This window comes from Bombus bifarius, unplaced genomic scaffold (genome assembly GCF_011952205.1).
Source record: "Bombus bifarius isolate JDL3187 unplaced genomic scaffold, Bbif_JDL3187 scf7180000008194, whole genome shotgun sequence".
NCBI classification, from domain to species: domain Eukaryota; kingdom Metazoa; phylum Arthropoda; class Insecta; order Hymenoptera; family Apidae; genus Bombus; species Bombus bifarius.
Window position 1 is genome coordinate 1460380 of NW_022884502.1, and position 19839 is coordinate 1480218.

Below are 19839 nucleotides of genomic sequence, written 5' to 3' on the forward strand. Positions count from 1 at the left end.
AGTCAGAAGATAGACTATAAGTGTTGAAACTTCAAAAGATGTATTATGTACTTTCGATTAGACGCACGGAATATCACTCAACGATAGTATAACTTTTCTTTTGTTCCAAAGAAACTGACGAATTCAACAGATAATAAGTATCTTATGATCAACCAGAAAAGTCACTATTATCAAATAAAGCTTGATCATATAATTCTCCCTTCACTAAACGTCCACCGAAATAACGACCATTCAAAGAATCCCTTGCACGTTCCGCTTCTAAAATGATTATTTAATATCAATATCAAATTAAAATTCACACTTAATTAATTAGAAAACAATAATTCGTTATAAACTTACCACTCATTTGAGAAAATTCAACAAATATTTTTACGATAACTTCTGCATCTTCGTCATCTTCCGATTGTCGTTCATTATAAATAATAACTCTTTCTACAACTCCAAATTTAGAACATTCATCTTGAATTTCTTCTTGTAAACTTTCATCTACATCTTCTGGGGCTACCATGTTTCGTAAAATAACAACACGGGATTCAACTTTGCGCATAAGTTTCTGCATAACAAGATGACGCGCACTTTGTCCTTTGATCGACATATTTTCTTGTTGCTGTAATGTTTGGGGTTCTGTCTCCTCTAACAATTTCTTCTGTAATTCTTCCTGTTGTTTTTGATGAGCTGCTTGTTCTTGTGCCCGTCTCATAATATCGGAATTCGTCGTAGTTGTAACAGGTATCTAGCCACATTTCAAATAATTTAAATATTGTAACTTTTCAACGTATGAATAGAATAATAAATGAAAATCTTACGACTGGAGTTCCTACTATTGTAGGTGCTACAACAGCTGGAGGAGGTATAACAACTGGCTGTCCAGGTATCGGTTGAATTATCGCAGGAGGCCGAGTTAAAGTTTGCGGTATAGCTATACCAGGCGGAGGTATAACAGGTGCTACCGTTGCTATAGTTGGCGGTGCCATCATTGTCGCTGGGGCAATAGTGGGTCTTACTATACCAGGCAAAGCTGTGTATAAAATTCATGTTCATAATGACTTCAAAGAAAATTTCAGATTCTAAAATTTCCTCAATCACTATTAACTCATACCTTGATTCAAAATCGGCGGGGCAGCTGCTCCAAGCTTGGTCAAACCAAGAGCAACTGCATTACTAGCTACAGCATCCATTGCCTGAATTTTTGCAGTTGCAGCTGCAGCTGCAACCGCAGCAGCGGTAGGCATCATACTAGTTCCACTTGGCGGACCCATAAGAGCATTTGGTGGAGTAATAGCTCTGCCTACTCGCAAGTATTGCCCACCCAAGTCAAATAAATTCATTGATGCGATAGCTTCTAACGCGGCCTGCATTGTTTCGTATTCAATAAAACCGTAACCTTTATGTCGATGGGGCGAGCTGCCTTGTGCCAATTTACAATATGTAATCGGTCCAAACGCTTCAAACACGGATTTAATATCATCCTCGGTTAAATCTTGATGGATTGATGCAATATAAATTCGATTATAGTGTTTACTTTCTTCTGTAATTTCATCAATAACAGACTGGGCTTGGGGCATATTCGACGGACGCCCCACAACCTGAAGAAAAATAAAAATTCATAACTAATACTTTCGACTATTAAAAGAAAAGTATTTGTAACGAATCTGTCAAATATTAATATTTTAATTACAAAAAGAGAAGTATAAAAATAGGATTAGGTCCAGGAACTATATTCTTTATTCAAACACAACTTTTGACGTGTTAATAATAATTTTACTAATAAAAAGTATTAATTTTTATACAAATAAATCTTTCCTACCAAAACACATATTTGTCTAAAATAATGCTAGAACTCATTGTTATGTTCGTAAAAATATCAAAAAAAAAAAGTAGTATCATAAGAGATTTTAAAATCTACGGTAAGAATCTAATGGAATCGTTAAAGAGTTTAACAAGATTTTTTTGACCGAAGTACATTTTCTAAATATAATGCAATTCAATCAAAAGGAATTTCAAATTGGATAAGGCTAAATAAAAATTTGCCGACCTCCGGCGGGATGATAGGATTGCTGGGGGACAGGAAATTCGTTATATAGGTACGTCCTGCTACCTTGATGTTACGTCCACCAATCATGACACCATTCATTTGTTCCAAAGCAAGTTGTGCTGCTTCAGGTATCTCGTATTCGACGAATGCGAATCCTTTGTGCTTCTGTGTAACTGGATCCCAAGACATGTTGATTGATTTTATAGGACCAAAAGGCAAGAAAGCTTGCCTAATCGTGTCCTCTTTTAATTCAAAACTGATGCTGCCCACATATACCCTGTCATATAGGAATTTTATTTTAGGTGATAGTCGCCCTTCGTTATATTAAACCGAGACATTACTGTTCAATTATATCCTAATTCATTAAGATACTCACAATCGTATCCTATCATAATCAAATAAAAAGGAAAAAAAAAGCAGAACAAATTTTTGAAGGTTCTTCTAAAAAAAAATGTGTAAAGGAATTGTTATTTAAAAAAATATTGCCAATCTAAATATATATATATACTAAATAAAGCACAATACTTCGACAATACTTGAAATATAAATATATCATATAAAAATATATCCGTTATAAGTGACTATAACATGATTTTACTAAACAGAAATTTATTGAAAAACTTGAATTTCCAATTTGGGACAGTATATATATATAACTGAAAGAATTACAAATGAAGTTCATAATACTGTACTCGAATGATTTAAAATTCTTAACAGTAGAAAGAACGTATATATAATTTTATTCTAAATAATTAAAATTTATCAAAATCTAATCTGAATGACGAATGGAAGCTTTTAGCCTATACACAATTAAATTTAGAATGTATTTTCTATTTAAAACGGCGAGTATCGAAGACGAAATTTGGAGGGCTAAGACAAAGAACAAACAAACCTGCACATGAGGGCGAGAGCCTGCTGTCTCTGCACCTGATTCCGTTGACTAGCCATTTGCTGTAACACAAAGGACCATAGGCCTTCTATTGATATCCCTCCCCCTTACATACACCATGTCTCATTCATCTCAAAAATCCCCCAAGCTCTTTTACCATTCCACCTTCGTTACTCAACTACTCTTACCTTAACCTTTGATTAAGGAATTAATCAAAGTTAAAATCTTGATACTACACTCAAAACTACAGATCAAAGCAACATGTGAACTGCAAGTATTTTCATAATAAACTCATTGAATAATAATCTAAATGTAGTATCTTCAACAAAGTCAAGTCAAAAAATAATTCAAATTTTTAACATTGTATTCTAAATATAAGTACAGTATCTTTGCAGCAAAGAGAGAAAGAATAGTTGAGCTCGAAAGTTTATATTGATTATTTTTCTCAAATCATCCAGAGATTCATGCACAAAAACTTGTCCTCCTTCGCGCTGGTACAGCTCTGCTCCCGCCGACTACTATTCTCAAGATATCTAACCTTCGCTTACAGTAGTAACTCAGGAAAACGTTTAGGAGTGTTTGATTGTAAGGCGGTTTCGTATCGTTTCTGTCTTGACTTGGTTGACACTAACCTGCACATTAGCAATAAAACTTGCTGCCGCAGGACCAACTTATTCTTCTGCGGGGAGAAAAAATCAACCGATCAGAGTTAGGTTCCAGTGTTCGTTTTTAATTTCTGTTATATTTTTTGACTTTACTCGCTCGTCATAACGAACACAGGTTAATATATTTAGGATCAAATTAAAGATTACTCGGCGGGGCGAGCTAAATTGTAAGGACAAACATCAGCTTAAAACGCTATAGACATATTTCTCTCAATTTTTGTTATATAACTGGCAAAGAGCTAAATAGAGGAAGAAATGTAAATCCATCTTTTAATAAATAGCATTTTTTGAGACAAAAAAGAACCCCATAATTTTAATGTATCATTTCATAAATGTATACATTAATTCCATTGTTCATTCCTATAAAGTATAAACAATCAACATTCAATTAAATATTACAAATTTAATAGAAGATTGATTTACTATATACCATTTCCATTGTTGATTATATACAAGGTGATTGGTAATTGGTGGTACAAGCGGAAAGGGGGTGATTTTACGCGAAAAAGGAAGTTGAAAATATAGAATAAAATTTTTTTTTTTAATTTTTCCATCGAGACAATGATCTACAATGACATCCGTTATAACGTACCGCACGCGTACCGAGCGAAAATTCAAAGTCGATTTTCTCGAAACCAAAGCCTCAAACGAAAAATTTTTATTCTATATTTTCGACTTCTTTTTTCGCGTAGAATCACCCCCTTTCCGCTTGTACCACCAGTTACCAACCACCCTGTATATGTTAATTGTTTTATTAATTCCGTTTATATGAATGGAATTTTTAACACATTACTGATCATTCTTATTCAAACAAATCAATGGTAATAAAAGAATAGATAGATATTTTTTCAATATAGAAATCTATGAATGTACAATGGAATGTAAAATGTATGTTAGGCGAGTAAAGTTTGTTAGCGTCATGTTAAAAAATTACCTGCTGTTGATGCGCGAGAGTCTGCTTCATTAAAACCATTTTGATGCTTTGTTCCATTGCATACTTTTTTGCTCTATTTACTGTATCCTGTTGTTCAGATGTAATTTTTGGAAGACCCGCACCTAGAATGCCAGGTAATGTAAGATATTTAGCTCCAGGTCCTGTAACAAAATAAATATTATATGTAAAATAAGACATACTTCATTAATACATGTTTTAAAACAATAATGTTCTTTCAGATCTTATCAGCTATTTGTTCACTAAATTATTATTGACTCTCAATATTACTTTAATTGGAGCAACAAATTTTAATTGTCACAATTTCTTTATAAACATCATATATAAATCTTAAATATTTTATTTAAATTACTTTAATAGCTTATATTTTTTCTAAAAAATGAAATAATATTGTAATACTACATACCAGCAACAACTTGTTTTATTTGATTGAGATCATATATAGGGCCGGGCAAGAACTCTGATGCATTCCCTACGAAGAAAGTTGGCATTAGACAAAGATGAAATATAATACATATTACATTCAGTACTTCCACCATCACACACACATACGAACTTTTTAAAAACTGTTGTCTAATATTTGCTTTGACTCTTTTTTACTTTTTTTTGCGATGATAGAGGTACCAGAACAATTCATTTGATTCGATTTCTTAATTTTTAGTTTTCTTATTCATTAAAATTAAACAGAATTTGAATTATACATGTAACTAATATTCAATTCAATATATTTAATATTTGGTATACAAGTATACTGTATAATTTTCTTAAGTTTTATATATCTCTATAAAGTCTTTAAAATGGATAAAAAGTGAAAGAAATGACTTAAAAAGAGACGGAAAAAGTAACGATGTCGTACAGCAATTCCCACTGCGATAGGATCGTCCTCCAAACTGTAAGTTCAAAGAAATTAAAACAATCAAGAACAGTAACGTTATTCTTGTATATAAAGTAATGTATGTACACAATTACATGTATATACTCATACAAATGTATTTTGAAATAGAAATACATTTCCTTCTTTTTTTTCACGCCATTAAAATAAAAGTTATTTTATATTTTAGAAGAGAAATAACGTCAAGAGTATGCTAAAAACAATATCAAAATTGAAGAGAAATCATTGCAATTATTCAATTAACAGAGTTTTCACATTTAAATTTCATTACTGTTTACACTATCAGCCCCAAAAAAAGACTACCAATAACTAGATTAGGTTTCGTATGATCATAACCAATTTGGTCTGCTAGTCTCTGAAACAGAAATCAGAACACGTTGAAACGTTTCTTTTTCTCTTTTATGACTTTTGCAGTTTCACGAATTAATACTATTAGCTTTGTTCAATCATTTGATTAACAGCTAACCGTGTTCTGGGCTGAGCAATGATGGTTGTGCGCATACTATCCGAGATTGAGGCGACGCACAAATCTGTAAGCACAAAGCAAAGGAGAATACTCTCAGTGCATTTTCTGCGCCATTTTCTTACAGTTTGCCTTCTCCAACCTATCACGTAATTAACCCTAACATGTTCTGTATAGCAATGGCGATCCTAATTAATAAAAAAAAATTTATCGCGATCGACCTTCGTAAAAATATACTTTGCTTGTGATGTGCACCCTGTTCTAATAACATTCTTTTTGTTTATAACAGGTATATGTCTCTTCTTTAATAAACGAACAAATTACCTCATCTTTATGTAATAATATAAATGTGATTAAGAAAATCTTAAAAGACATACATCGCCATTGCATCTCCTATTTATAAGCTTCTGCCTTATTTTTTTGCACTTAAAAATTAAATCGGGGATCAAAGAAATTATTTACATTATAGCAAAAAAGGACATTGAAGTAAAAAGGAAGATATGAAATAAAACAAAATTTAGTACATCAATGTTTCAAATAAAACATATTCAAACAATTATTTTTACTTTAATAAAATAAATTAGAAGCTTATAATTAGGATGAAAGAAAATTACCCTAAAATGCTGACCTATCTAACATACGCATCATATTTGGTACTCGACAATAGATGCTGTGTCAGTGGGAGTTTGCAAAACTCTGATTTGTTCTGTTCAACGAATGTAGCGTTCTCTTTCTTTGTTTGGCGCACGCTCATGATCACAGCTCAGTCGTAGGCCACAGATTCTGTACTGTCTCTCCGCTGTAACATCTCAGAACAGAAGGACAACCATACATTAGTTTTATTGAGGGCCAACGATCACCTATCACCCTAGCCTACCAAAATATATTCTGAAACTGCAATAGACCACTCAACACTTATAGCTTGCCAGCAGTTTAATAGAAAGCTAGCACCTGATTGTCCTAAATAAATAATATATGTTTTTCTTCATCATTTCCTTTGCTTAGAAATATATTATGCTTGCTGTTGCTTCTGTGTTCACCGTCTTTTCCAGTTGTACGCTTAATTGTATAGTTTATTAGTGTACATTAGAGATATACATTTATTTGGGAATATTAGCAATGTACCTTCAACTCTAGGTTTCTTGTTTGGAGGTTCCACATTATTGGATGTTGGTGCCTAAGAACATATAAAACATCTATTAGATTTTACGATAAAAATTAGTGATTACTAATAAAAGAAAGTTTTTACGTTGCTTATTTATTGAACTACTATAATATCATTTTTATTAGTTCTAATAATATAAACATAATAATATGATTTTAAATATAATAACATCCATTATAGTCATTATAGTAAAAGAAAACATATTTTACAATTATGTGAAAAGGAATTCAAGAAAAAATATAAACATATCTTTAATGAATCTATGTTAAAATAATATAACTTAAAAACAAAACTAAAAAGAAAAAAAGTTAATAATTGTATTCATTATATATTGAATTATTATTAACAGGATGTTAGTAAAATATTGTAGAAATATATTACTATCATAGATTTGATTGAATACTTCGAAAGTATTAATCATAAGTATGTACATTACAAGCATTTTACAACCGCCATTATGATCCGAAAAATTTGTTACTTCTATCAATTCAATATTTCTTGCAGAAATAATAATTGCAGAAGTAATTAACTTACCATGGCCATCGCTCCGTTCATTATATTTTGTGATCCAATAAAATGAGTCCAACTTCTTTTAAACCTACTTTACCAAGCAAATTTCAAACGATTCTGAACAAGTAACTTATGTGCAAAATGATCCGAAGCTTGCCTTTACGGAAGTGTTATAAGTACTATGTAAGTCAGTAACAATTTCATGTTGAATTGTATAATAATCGTTTAAATGAATAACAAAGAAATTTCAGTTTCAAATTTTAAACAAAAATACAATCAACCCAGAATCACCTCAATGTATAATATTCTTTACTATTATAAATAACTGTTCAGAGTTTCTGTAATTACAATTTGACTATAGTGGTGTCATTGTAACAATTACAGACGTGCATTTAAAGGTTAGAAATTAATGTGATTTTTTTGTCAGGGATCAAGTTACAATGGATTCCAATGACTTTCAGATCAGATTAATTAACAATGAAAAGGTATAACAGTACACATGTAATTAATCATTATTTTATATAAAAATTTGTGCGTTTCTAATTATTAACTTAAAAGAGAAAGACATACGAAACTTTCCTTACATTTATTAATATAGGAATCTAAATATTGATTATTATTAAAAGTAAAATAATTATAAATGTTTTACAGGGCAAGGGTCTTTTTGCTGTACGTTCATTTAAATATGGAGATACAATTCTAGAAGAAAAACCTATAATTTGTTGTCAATTCTCATGGAACTTAGACTATGGATACTTAGCTTGTGACAATTGTTTAAAACCTTTAGAAACTGCTGAAGAAAATGTACGTAGATTGACTGGAAACTCAGCAATTATTTTACCTTATCCAGAATGCTGCGAAACAAAAAAAGATTTGATTACAGAATGTCCTGAATGTGGCACAAAATATTGTAGTATTGAATGCCAGAATGATGCTTTTTTAAGGTAATATTACAATTCCATAAATTTAATATTAACATTAAGAACATTATATATAACTGTATGAAATGTAAAAATTTTAGATATCATTGTACAATATGTTTACAATCAAGAGAAAAGGATGAGTCTCATCCCTTGGTGCAATTAAATGAAACATGGAAGCAAATGCATTACCCACCAGAATCAGCAACAGCGATGTTATTAATTAAAATGGTAGCTCTTGTTAATCAAGCTGATAATAAAGAAGAAATGCTTTCAACTTTCTCACAATTTTGTCATCGTACAGTTAATGATACGCATGAAATTGCACACAAATTACTAGGAGAAAAGTTTATTGGACAAATTGAAGTGCTCAGACAAATGATGCAGAAAGCCGTAAATACAGAATTTACAGAACATGTATGTAGCGTAAATATAATTCAAAATATGCTATATTATAAAATAAATTGTTGAAATTTTAATTTACAGTGGTTTACACCAGAAGGTTTTAAAAGTCTATTAGCTTTAGTAGGTACAAATGGTCAGGGAATTGGAACTAGTGCATTTAGTCGTTGGGTTAAAAATGTATCTGCTTTGGAATTACCAAGAGATGAAAGAATCCAAGTTGATAAATTAATAGATCGAATTTATGATGATATGGAAGAAGGTAAGTTTTTCTGATTTTAATATGAATTTATGTTTGTTACATAAATTGTACAAGTATAAATTTTATTTTATCATTAATGTTATCTTTTTTAGCGGTAGCTTTTTTTTTAAACAATGAAGGTTCTGGTCTTTATATCTTTCAATCATCAATAAATCATAGTTGTGTACCAAACGCAGTTGTGGAATTTCCTTATTCAAACAATGTATTGGTTCTAAAAGCTATACGTGATATTCATCCTGAAGAAGAAATATGCATAAGTTACCTTGATGAATGTTGTCTAGAAAGAAGTAGACATTCTCGACAGAAAGCCTTAAGCTCTTTATATTTATTTCATTGCTATTGTAATAAGTGCTTATCACAAGTTAATGATCCAGATTTAACATCAGAAGATGAAATAGACGATGACGACATTTCCAGCTGAAAATACGAATTTTTATAATATACATGCATATAAGTAAATTTTTTAATATTCATATATATCATAATATATATACACTTCAATTTACTTGCATTTATATAGGTAATGTTATTTTACTAGCTCATAATATTAGTAATTACGTATAAACATTAAATATAAAATCGGAACTATTTACAGATATAATTCTTTATCTGGTTTTACCTCTTTCTAAACATATTTACAAATAAAACAACACATTTCGTTACAAGAAATCAATTAGTAGACAGTATTTCTATATACTAATTCTCCATAATACATTTAAAAATAAAATATTTAATATTTAATATTTAACTTCGATATTACTTACATAATTAAAAGACACATTATATTTATCTATAAAAGCTTTTTATTTATAAGCCGTTTTATTGTATTGTAAGTATCAAATAAATTGTATGTATGTGAAAATATTCTATCCTGATATTATATATTGTAATATATATGTACATACATATACATATATAAATGTAAATATAACTGGTATATTAATATAATAGTAAATTAATATAACTAGTATATTAATTTATAGAATCTTTTAATATACTTTTATTGTACTTTAAATAACATCTCACTTTTCACGTATCCTACATCATAAGCTTTCTTTTAACCTTGTTAATTAATGAGACTAATATAAAACGTTTGAAAAAGAAAATGAAAAATGTACTATGTTTCTTTATTTTTAGACATATGAAAATTACATTTTTTTATACGTAACAATTATTTAAAGATATTAAAAAATTGGTCAAAATCAATAACAAAAACATTTAAAAAAATAAATAAATTATGTCTATATATCATGGTAATACGTTTTTACTAATTCGTCTCTTAGAATTTGAATAATTACAAGATCATTGAAGTAATAGGCAAGCTTTGCTCGCATTAGCTCCATACCAGTATAATATGACATTTAAATATTAATTATTAATCCTTCTTAAGTGTTAATACATTTCTTCCTAATGTCATTAAATTTGATATGTAATGAGGCACTGGTGTAACCAATATACGTCGTTCTATTAACTTTGTTAAACATGCAACAATGTTGTGACTGCGAAATTCCCATCTGAAATACATTTAAATACATAAAAAAATAGAATTTTGTTAAAACTATAAAATATTAAATCATATGATTTTATTTAAAAAGGACTCACGCTATTTGCATGTTTTCATTTGGTAATTCTTTTGATACACCTTCATGTGACAGAGGCATACTAGGCCCATTTACAACAAGTACTTCTAAGGTAGGAGGATTATCACCAAAACATTTTTCTGCATACTTTACCCGCTGCTTTTGTTGAGTAAAGTCTATGCCCGTCTTCCTATAGGATATATATGATATGTGATATTACTTTTCTTTAGAACTTTTAAGTTTCATTTTACATATAAATTTTTGAAAGATATGTTACTTTCTATCAAGAACACCATCTTCATATACCACAGTTTTATTAATATTTTCAGAATTCATTGTTCCTTCTTTCCTCTTCCAACATAATTTGCTCAAAGATTTAAGATCTCTACCCATCAATTTAAATCTTTTAGAGTTTTTATAACCCAAACTTCTTACTACAGTATTTAAAATATCAGATGAAATAGTTTTTTTGGTAGAAAAAAAATATTTTTGGCCCATAAATAAAGCAAAAACGTGTGAAATTGCACGTCGATTTTCTTTTCCTTTTTTATTTTTATATTTCGTTGCTGTTAAAGACATATATGTAATATCATTATGTGTATATATCTTTACATTAATTTTCATATTTAATGAATCAAAATTATCTTGCATATTATTTTGAATTTCTCTGTTTATGAAATAATTTACAGTTTTATCAGATCCTATTAATATATAGCCATACCACATTCTTTTATTACTGTGCCAGCTTATATCTGAAATATAAAAATTTCATTACATCAGTCTATAAAATAAATAAAGTCTATGATTGAATTTTGTGTGTCTTACCAACTAATCGTAGTGTTGATAAACGATCTCTTAAAATTTTCTCCGTAACTTTTTCTTCCTATAATAAAAAATAAAAGAAACGCAATATATAACAGTAAATAAAATTAATAAGATTGTATGCCTGTACATAAAACTTACGATGACAACCATTTTAATAACTTCTGCTACATTGTGTGATGTAAAATTTTTGTGATGTTTAATTAATTCGGATCTTATATTATTCCACGATATTTCTGGAAAAACTGGCGCTACTGATAATTCTAATTCCTCGAACTTGAATCTCTTAATAACGTTAACTATCTCTTGTACAAATGTAGACGTTGCTAAAAGATTTAAAAGAAATTATTAGTGTAATTTTAACTCAACGTTTCAAAATAACCTCTTTGATTTCATAAATGACATTTCAAGATATTAATTTATCAAAGAATACTAACCGGTCGGCATTATGTACAGCAAAAACGGAATAAAATTTAACAACAGAGTAACTTTATATTAGCGTCAAAATTTATGAAACTTTCTCAAAATCCATTAAGGTCTATTATCAAACATTTCACACATTAACAAAACATATATGCAAACGTAACTTATTTCCCGCCAAAATAGAAAGATTATGTGGCGCCCCCTCGACCAACTTCACAATCAACCCATGAGTGGCGCCACGTCACGAACTACAAAAGCGCCTCCAAACCTCGTCAGTCAAAAAAGCAAACCCTAACCGCGCGACACAGACTTTCCATTTGTAATCTTTTCTCCAGAATAAACCACATCTTTTTAGCGTTAGCATCTCGTCATCTTTGTAAATTGGCAAACACTAAAAATAGGAGAAAATAAAACTTTTAACTTCTTCCAAAAATGGTATATCAGTTGGTATAATATTAACCCTTTAAGGTTCTATATGTGAATGAATGAATCGTCGAGTGTAACTCGAGATATTATATTTCGTATGTGATATAATATAATATATCATATAGTATATACATATATTTATAGTATATACATATATTTAATAAATATGTTATTGTGTTAGCTTGCCGCTAAAATATTGAAATAGCGGATATTAACTTGGCAACAGTAACTGACGAAAATAACCAAAATGAAAGTTCAAAAATACCGCGAATCATAAACGGTTAAATTCTATAAGATGTAAAATCTATACTATGGTTGATCTGTGATAATACGCAAGCGTATTGTGACGATACGATATTATAAATGCAGTACTAACTGAGGACTGTATGAAGTTGTCACGGTGCACTTGTCGCATGATGGCGCAACATGTTGTCTGCTCAAGCACACCGGCAGCTCTTTTATTACTTGTTTTTGTGACATCCAATTTAGTAACCGTTAATACATTTACAAAAGTGAAAGTATCTGATAATTTAAGTGTCAAGTCAGTGGATGTCTTAATCAGGAAAAAATCTTTTACGGGAGAGAACGTGTCTTCTAGTTCAAGTTTCTTGATTGAAATTCTTGGCACCGGCCTCGAGAATAATGTCTCATTACTCTGGTCACGTACAATTGATAACTGCGATTCAGAAAACAAATTAAGTGCAATTTGGATCTCACCGAATGGCAGTCGTGCGATATATAAGTTCGACAAAGTTCCTAATTTTAAGGTTACTACGATCTATTTCTGTCTAAAGATCGTCAGCATATTCGGTGAAATATGGACCAATCTTGGAAGCAATTTTACTATCAGGTCTCCAATACAATCAAAGTAAGTTAAATATTAGATAACTTGTCTTTATCCGAGCATCATTAAAGAGAATTTTCTTGCCATATAAATAATAGACATTTATCGTATGACTTGGCACCATTTTTTACGAAAGCGGAAATCCCGATATTATCGACGGCAAGAGACTTCTCCTATAATGCTATAATTATATGTACATATGAAACATCATTATTTTGCTACTATGTAACGTCATAAAGTAACATGTTTATCTGATTCTATTCACAATTTCGTATTTAAACATTCAAATATAAGCAAGTTTAATTAATTGTTTGCATAAAGGTCAATTAATTCTAAAGATTAATTAATAATTTTAACTTTGCTTATACATCAGATATGTTAAATTTATAATTCTTTTAATTAAAACATTAATTTTACTTTTAAAAAGACTAACAAAGACGTTTCTTATTAAATAAACTTTGGAACAATTCTTAAAATTACTTATTGTTAATTCTAATAATTCTTAATTCTTTTTCTTTTTTTAAATAAAGATTAATTTAATCTATTGTTTTATGTCACTTATTCCCAGAAAATATTTTCGTACAAGACGTGACACTTTCAATTTATTACCTACTGTCAATGATGACCCCGAAAATCTATTTACTCGGCAAATTCATACAGATGTGTTTATTGAGGGTCTGAGAATAGAGACATCAGCAAAGGATCCTAGTTATAGGGAAGATGGTATTCCAGAGATACTTGCTGGCAGTAAGGCAGTCATAAGATTATTTGGTTTTGGTTTCACAGAAGGTACTTTGATTACTTTTACTGATGAACCAGCCAAAAGGGGTAGTATCTGCGATAAGATTAAAACCAATGAATTTTTAGTAAGCATTTCTATCTTACGTGTTAGAAAATGTTTATACCATAAATAATTTTTTAAAAATATGATTGATACAGGTACAAAATGTAAGAAATAACACTGCAACTATTGATGTGGTATTACCTCTTGGTTCACCTTTCTTCATATGTGTAAAACAACCAGTATATGGAGAGGCAGATCCAAACACTTTACTCTTTAGACATCAAGGCACTGAATCATGGCAAACTGTAAGTAATAAAATATAATAAAAACAAAATACCATTAACCATTAATCAATATATTAGAAATATTTATTTTTACAGATATATACATATGAAAAATTTTTACCACTTTGGCTTAGTATTGTAATTATTTTCATGTGTCTTACTTTTTCTGCTCTATTTTCTGGTTTAAATTTGGGATTAATGGCAATGGACAGAACTGAGTTGAAGATACTTTGTAATACTGGAACAGAAAAGGTACCTTACTTTCTACTACTTGGAGTTATTTCAATTATTTAATTTTATAACAATTTCATCCGATAATTCATGTATTAAAGGAAAAACAATATGCAAGAACAATACAACCAGTGAGAAATCATGGGAATTATTTGTTATGCTCAATTTTATTCTCCAATGTTTTGGTGAATTCGATCTTTACTATTTTGTTAGATGATTTAACTTCTGGATTAGTTGCTGTTATTTGCTCTACTTTAGCTATTGTAATTTTTGGTGAAATCTCGCCACAAGTAAGTATATTTGCAAGAGTATATATTTTATTTTCAATGCAAACATTGGATAAAAACATAACTTTTAAATTTTAGAGATAATTTAATAATTAGGGAAATTACTTTATACCTTTAGGCTATTTGCAGTAGACATGGATTGTGTATTGGAGCAAAAACTATTTACATTACCAAATTAACTATGGTATTAACATTTCCAATGAGTTATCCTATCAGCAAACTTTTAGATTTCCTTCTTGGAGAAGAAATTGGCAATGTATATAATCGTGAGCGGTTAAAGGAACTTGTAAAGGTATGGGGTAACGAAGCAACTGTTATAATTTTCTCTTTTAGCTTCCTATATTCTGAATATGATCTTTTCTGTTTGCAATTTGAAGTATATATTATCAAAACTCCTTTTCAAATTTTTTCCTGTATGGATCTTATCAGAATGCGTATGGATAGGACAGATAATTGTACTAACATCTAAATTCAATCATATGTAGGTAAGATATAGATCTACTGACGTTTGTTTGGAGTTTTTATACTGTTCAGCGTATATGTTAGATTACTTATCATCATGAAACTTAAATAAGATAACCTTACACTCTTATACTGTGCCAATTTAAGTTGAATTTATCTTCTATATATATGTGCATTAATATAAAGATAAATAATATATTTAATTAATATCCATTAATTTTATCAAGTGTGTTATTCATGTAATCTAATAACATTATCAAAGATTTCATATCAGTATATGTGAATTATACGTATAATATATAAGTGTGTTATTCTGTATTGTTATCTGTAGGTAACAACAGGATATAATGATTTAGAAAAAGATGAAGTGAACATTATTGCTGGGGCATTAGAGTTGCGAAAAAAAACTGTTAAGGATGTAATGACAAAAATTGAGGATGTATATATGTTGGATTATAATGCCATTTTAGATTTTGAGACAGTATCAGAAATTATGAAATCAGGTTTAAATTTTGCATTACTTATATGTTTATCAATAGAATATAGAATATTGTTTTTACAAATAATAATACATATACATGTACAGTTTACATCATTTATTATTGTTACTTTTTAGGTTTTTCTCGTATACCAGTATATGAAGGTGCAAGAACAAATATTGTTACAATGCTTTATATTAAAGATCTCGCATTTGTTGATCCAGATGATAATATGCCACTAAAAACTTTATGTCAATTTTATCAAAATCCATGTAACTTCATTTTTGAAGATGTTACGCTAGACATTATGTTTAAACAATTTAAAGAAGGTTTATATCTTTCAAACTAATCTATGTCATTGGATCGTTTAATGTATCTCTTGTAAAAGTAAAAATATATCTAACCTACACTTATTTTAGGTCATAAAGGACACATGGCATTTGTTCAAAGGGTTAATAACGAAGGCGAAGGCGATCCTTTTTATGAAGTAATAGGATTGGTTACATTAGAAGATGTTATAGAAGAATTAATTCAAGCTGAGATCATGGATGAAACTGACGTCTTTAGTAAGTCACCTGTATGAAAAATGCGCTATATTGTATATGCATGAATGCAATTAACATTAATAATGTTTTCTTGCAGCGGATAATAAATCTAAGCGCAGAAGACAAGCTAGACATAAAATACAAGATTTCACCGTGTTTGCAGAGAAGAAAGAAAATCAACGAATTCATATATCGCCTCAATTAACATTGGCTATGTTTCAGTATTTGTCTACAAGTAGGAAGAAGTGTTTTGATTTAAGAAAATATGAAATTTATATAAAACATTATTTTAGTGCTGTTAAAATGTATCTGAGTGTAATATATGATCCACAGCTGTAGATGCTTTTAAGCCCGATACAATATCGGAAACTATTTTGCGTCGTTTACTTAAACAAGATATTATTTATCACATCAAAGTGAAATCACGCGAAAAAGCAAGAAATGATCCCGTAGCGGTAATTTATCAACAAGGAAAAGCGGTCGACTACTTCGTCTTAATCTTAGAAGGTCGAGTTGAAGTTACAGTTGGAAAAGAGAATATGATGTTCGAAAGCGGCCCGTTTACGTATTTTGGTTCTCAAGCACTTACTGTCAATGTTGGAATTGGTAAAATTTATGTTAAGATTGCTCCTTATGTCTAAAATATTCAGCATGTTCATGGACTTATATGTAATTTTTCAGCTGAGTCACCTACCAATACAAATCCTCAAACGGTGGGAAGTATACAATCGATCAATTTAGATTCTATGTTACGGTATACATTCGTTCCTGACTATACGGTACGGGCAGTCACGGAAGTGTTTTACGTCAAAATTAAAAGATCTTTATATTTGGCTGCGAAACGAGCCACACTTCTAGAAAGAAGTCAGAAAGATTCATTACCCGGTCAGGAACAACAATTTGACGACGAAGTAGAAAAGGTTAATTGCATGATATTAATGGTCTTAAAAATATGATCAAATTTATATTATATAATAATTTCATAATTCTTAGTTACTACATTCTTTGGATGAAGATGATCGTAGTATGCCAGAATCTCCGATATTGCCTGTTGACAAAGAAAAAGAAAGTAAAAAGGAGAAGGAGAAAGAGAAAGAAAAAGATAATGTGCAATCTCCTATTCACAGTGCAACTGCTCCAACTTCACCCGCTCCAGTCAGTGCTAATCCAATTACACATTCGAAATTCATCTCATTATATAGTGATCATAATGGAAAACTTAAAAATTCACCAGTAAAGGTTGACTTTTTATTATCATAATTTCATTATTTTAATTTTATAGAATGTAAAAAATTATACTAAAAAGTAATGACTTCATACATGTATTCTAGACAACAATAATCAGTCCTGGTCAGGCACAACCTAAGTTAGATTTAAATACAGAGATTCTGGCTCGTCAAGAAGCAAACAGAGCTATATCAGCAAAAAAATTAATCGAAGAAGAAGAAAGAACGAATCTCCTGCCTAAGCAAGAAGACTCTTAACGTTCGGAAAATAGTCGACAGCATTTAGTGAGTCGACATTAACACTGCAGGTATTAAACAACGAAGAGCAGGAAAAACCTCTATGACATACAATGCTATCATGGCATTAGGTACTTAACAAATTACTTAAATATTTATCGCGAAACAAATTGATAGTTGATCTTGTGTATTTTAAGTTTCAAATATTTGGGTTTGTGGAAACCACCCACTATGTTCTACATATATAAAGTTAGTACGCTCAGGGAAAGTTGCCAAAATTTCAGATACTCATATATCTACATTTGACTCTTCTTGTAGTCTACGTAAACAATTTCATACGTAATTAAAATTTAATACACTTTTAATCAATAAATGTTGCATAATTTTTTATAGATATTTTATATTTTAAAAGAGCGGAACACTTACTGAAGATTGTTTATTCTCGTTATTATAGCAAACTTCATTTTCTATTGTTTATCACAAAATGCATATATATTTTTCAACTATTCTTCTTGAACATTTGTAAATATCACTATACCATGCATTTCCTCATAAGAACGATACTTAATGATATGTGCATTTCATATTGATGAAATACACATTTATATGACATTTCTTAATGATTACATATGAATAATCCTGTTGTTATGCTTATGCCCCACAAAGCAAATGAAGTTTTTAAAAATTTAAAAACAAAGTAGCCAAATTTAAATGCAGTTGTATAACTACAATTAGTTTTTTACATTTCTTACACCATCAAGTCAACAAACTTTATTCAAGGATGTATTTGATTAAGAACGTGTTACATTAGAAGGTTAAAAGAACTCTGAATGTATAATTTAATATATTCTTTAGACACATAGAGTTCTTTGAAACGACACGTCATTTTTCAGTTATCTTGTATTCGTTAAATCATATTCCTTACACAAATGTGAATAGTGTAAATAGAAGGAACAAATTGTTCCCATTTGTAATGAATTATGAAATTCTCGGTATATATGGTATAAAAATACTATGTATTTTTATTCAGTGCCTTAAAAAATTTATAAACTGTGTTTAATCGTATTTAAAAAATTGCATTTTAATAAGAAATAGATATGATTTCTATAGCAAAATTCAAATTATATGTTCATTTAAATTTATTTGCTATAGTGAAATGCAATTAATTTAACTTTCGGTTTAAAACAGAAATTTACTTTGTTTATAAATCTTCTTTCATTTATGATGTATGTACAACATGAATAGTTATGTGTTTCTTAGAAAAAAAAAAGAAATGTTGAGCGATAACACAATCCCTGTAGACAAATAGTGAATTGCAAAGAGTTCGATATTTTAACGATATATGCCTAATGTGTGCTTTTATTCCATTTGTTTTTCTCAATTACTATATTTTTATTATACAAAAGAGTGTGTGTCAGATATAAAATTTAATGTTCAACATTTGTACATATCTTAAGTTTCAAATAGTTAATAGTTTAAAATAGTATTTTACGAATAGAAGTTTTTCTAAATTTCAAAAAATCTCTAATAAAAAAATCATAAATGTATAATCAGCCGTTAAATGTGCAAAGTAATTAGATATTCTAAAAAAAATTTAGTATTGGTTTTCTTGACAAATAAAATTCAATTCATGTACTCACTCTTAAAAGCAGAACAAGTCTACAGTATAGAATTACTTGGATAGAGTGATGAAATTTATAATTCTAGATATAAATTATTGCAGCGTATCGTTATTTTTTCTTAAAATTTAATAGATAGACCATTACTGCCATATTTTTTAAACTTATAAATATTTCAATAATCCTTTCAAGTAGCTTTTAAAAATACGTAAGAAATTGAAAGCAATTACTACCATTATTTGTAAATATTAATTATTCAAAAACTGAATGAGATACTATAATTTCAAAGTATGAAATGTAGCTTATGCATTTTCATTACAAAAGAATATTCATTTTAATGTAATATGAGCTTCAGATTTTAATTTTTATATAAATATATATTTATTATTTAAGGAATTTTATGTAAATATGTTTGAGTATTTACATAAAATATGT

At 29.3% G+C, this 19839-nt stretch overlaps 4 protein-coding genes across 15 annotated transcripts; 2 read left to right on the plus strand and 2 right to left on the minus strand.

Moving 5' to 3' along the window:
- On the minus strand, window positions 1-7748 carry LOC117209796 (poly(U)-binding-splicing factor half pint). Of its 11 annotated transcripts, none has more exons than XM_033452186.1 (12): window positions 7596-7732; window positions 7022-7073; window positions 6554-6704; window positions 5900-5963; window positions 4948-5788; window positions 4524-4684; window positions 2928-2986; window positions 2099-2312; window positions 1100-1586; window positions 807-1018; window positions 340-733; window positions 149-258 (listed from the first exon to the last, which is right to left on the minus strand). In XM_033452186.1, the coding sequence occupies exons 5-12, from the start codon at window positions 5078-5080 to the stop codon at window positions 149-151; spliced, it is 1770 nt and encodes a 589-aa protein (XP_033308077.1). In that variant the 5' UTR covers window positions 5081-5788; window positions 5900-5963; window positions 6554-6704; window positions 7022-7073; window positions 7596-7732. The 11 variants fall into 11 exon arrangements, with proteins under 11 accessions (XP_033308079.1, XP_033308072.1, XP_033308080.1 ...); XM_033452184.1 differs by having other exon boundaries at window positions 6525-6704; XM_033452188.1 differs by lacking the exon at window positions 5900-5963 and having other exon boundaries at window positions 1-258; window positions 4948-5013; window positions 6525-6704; window positions 7596-7728.
- Window positions 7749-7912: 164 nt separating this feature from the next.
- Window positions 7913-9643, plus strand: LOC117209798 (SET and MYND domain-containing protein 5). The gene is made up of 5 exons (XM_033452191.1): window positions 7913-8056; window positions 8223-8515; window positions 8593-8908; window positions 8978-9155; window positions 9248-9643. Exons 1-5 carry the CDS (start codon window positions 8012-8014, stop codon window positions 9574-9576), a joined length of 1161 nt encoding a protein of 386 aa, XP_033308082.1. The 5' UTR covers window positions 7913-8011; the 3' UTR covers window positions 9577-9643.
- Window positions 9644-10386: 743 nt separating this feature from the next.
- Window positions 10387-12201, minus strand: LOC117209872. The gene is made up of 6 exons (XM_033452313.1): window positions 11995-12201; window positions 11699-11883; window positions 11561-11618; window positions 11013-11487; window positions 10758-10925; window positions 10387-10669 (listed from the first exon to the last, which is right to left on the minus strand). The coding sequence occupies exons 1-6, from the start codon at window positions 12002-12004 to the stop codon at window positions 10531-10533; spliced, it is 1035 nt and encodes a 344-aa protein (XP_033308204.1). The 5' UTR covers window positions 12005-12201; the 3' UTR covers window positions 10387-10530.
- Window positions 12202-12776: 575 nt separating this feature from the next.
- LOC117209937 (metal transporter CNNM4) lies at window positions 12777-19055 on the plus strand. 2 transcript variants are annotated; one of them, XM_033452408.1, is made up of 14 exons: window positions 12777-13274; window positions 13819-14116; window positions 14190-14339; window positions 14415-14570; window positions 14651-14839; window positions 14955-15128; window positions 15630-15801; window positions 15915-16106; window positions 16197-16343; window positions 16420-16557; window positions 16656-16928; window positions 17004-17242; window positions 17316-17477; window positions 17654-19055. In XM_033452408.1, the coding sequence occupies exons 1-14, from the start codon at window positions 12793-12795 to the stop codon at window positions 17804-17806; spliced, it is 2925 nt and encodes a 974-aa protein (XP_033308299.1). In that variant the 5' UTR covers window positions 12777-12792; the 3' UTR covers window positions 17807-19055. The 2 variants fall into 2 exon arrangements, with proteins under 2 accessions (XP_033308299.1, XP_033308298.1); XM_033452407.1 differs by having other exon boundaries at window positions 12778-13274; window positions 17316-17561.
- The last annotated feature ends 784 nt before the right edge of the window (window positions 19056-19839 follow it).

Coding starts and splice junctions, on each gene's coding strand:
- LOC117209796 (XM_033452178.1), bottom strand. CDS start 7,057: ATGTGGAACCTCCAAACAAGAAACCTAGAGTTGAAG. Junction 734..806: donor CAATAGTAGGAACTCCAGTC/GTAAGATTTTCA, acceptor AAATGTGGCTAG/ATACCTGTTACAACTACGAC. Junction 259..339: donor TGAATTTTCTCAAATGAGTG/GTAAGTTTATAA, acceptor TAATCATTTTAG/AAGCGGAACGTGCAAGGGAT.
- LOC117209798 (XM_033452191.1), top strand. CDS start 8,012: ATGGATTCCAATGACTTTCAGATCAGATTAATTAACAATGAAAAG. Junction 8,516..8,592: donor CAGAATGATGCTTTTTTAAG/GTAATATTACAA, acceptor TAAAAATTTTAG/ATATCATTGTACAATATGTT. Junction 9,156..9,247: donor TTATGATGATATGGAAGAAG/GTAAGTTTTTCT, acceptor TATCTTTTTTAG/CGGTAGCTTTTTTTTTAAAC.
- LOC117209872 (XM_033452313.1), bottom strand. Junction 11,619..11,698: donor TTATTAAAATGGTTGTCATC/GTAAGTTTTATG, acceptor TTTTTATTATAG/GAAGAAAAAGTTACGGAGAA. Junction 10,670..10,757: donor AATGAAAACATGCAAATAGC/GTGAGTCCTTTT, acceptor AATGTATTTCAG/ATGGGAATTTCGCAGTCACA.
- LOC117209937 (XM_033452407.1), top strand. CDS start 12,793: ATGAAGTTGTCACGGTGCACTTGTCGCATGATGGCGCAACATGTTGTC. Junction 15,129..15,629: donor GGTTAAAGGAACTTGTAAAG/GTATGGGGTAAC, acceptor TGTTATCTGTAG/GTAACAACAGGATATAATGA. Junction 17,562..17,653: donor TTAAAAATTCACCAGTAAAG/GTTGACTTTTTA, acceptor CATGTATTCTAG/ACAACAATAATCAGTCCTGG.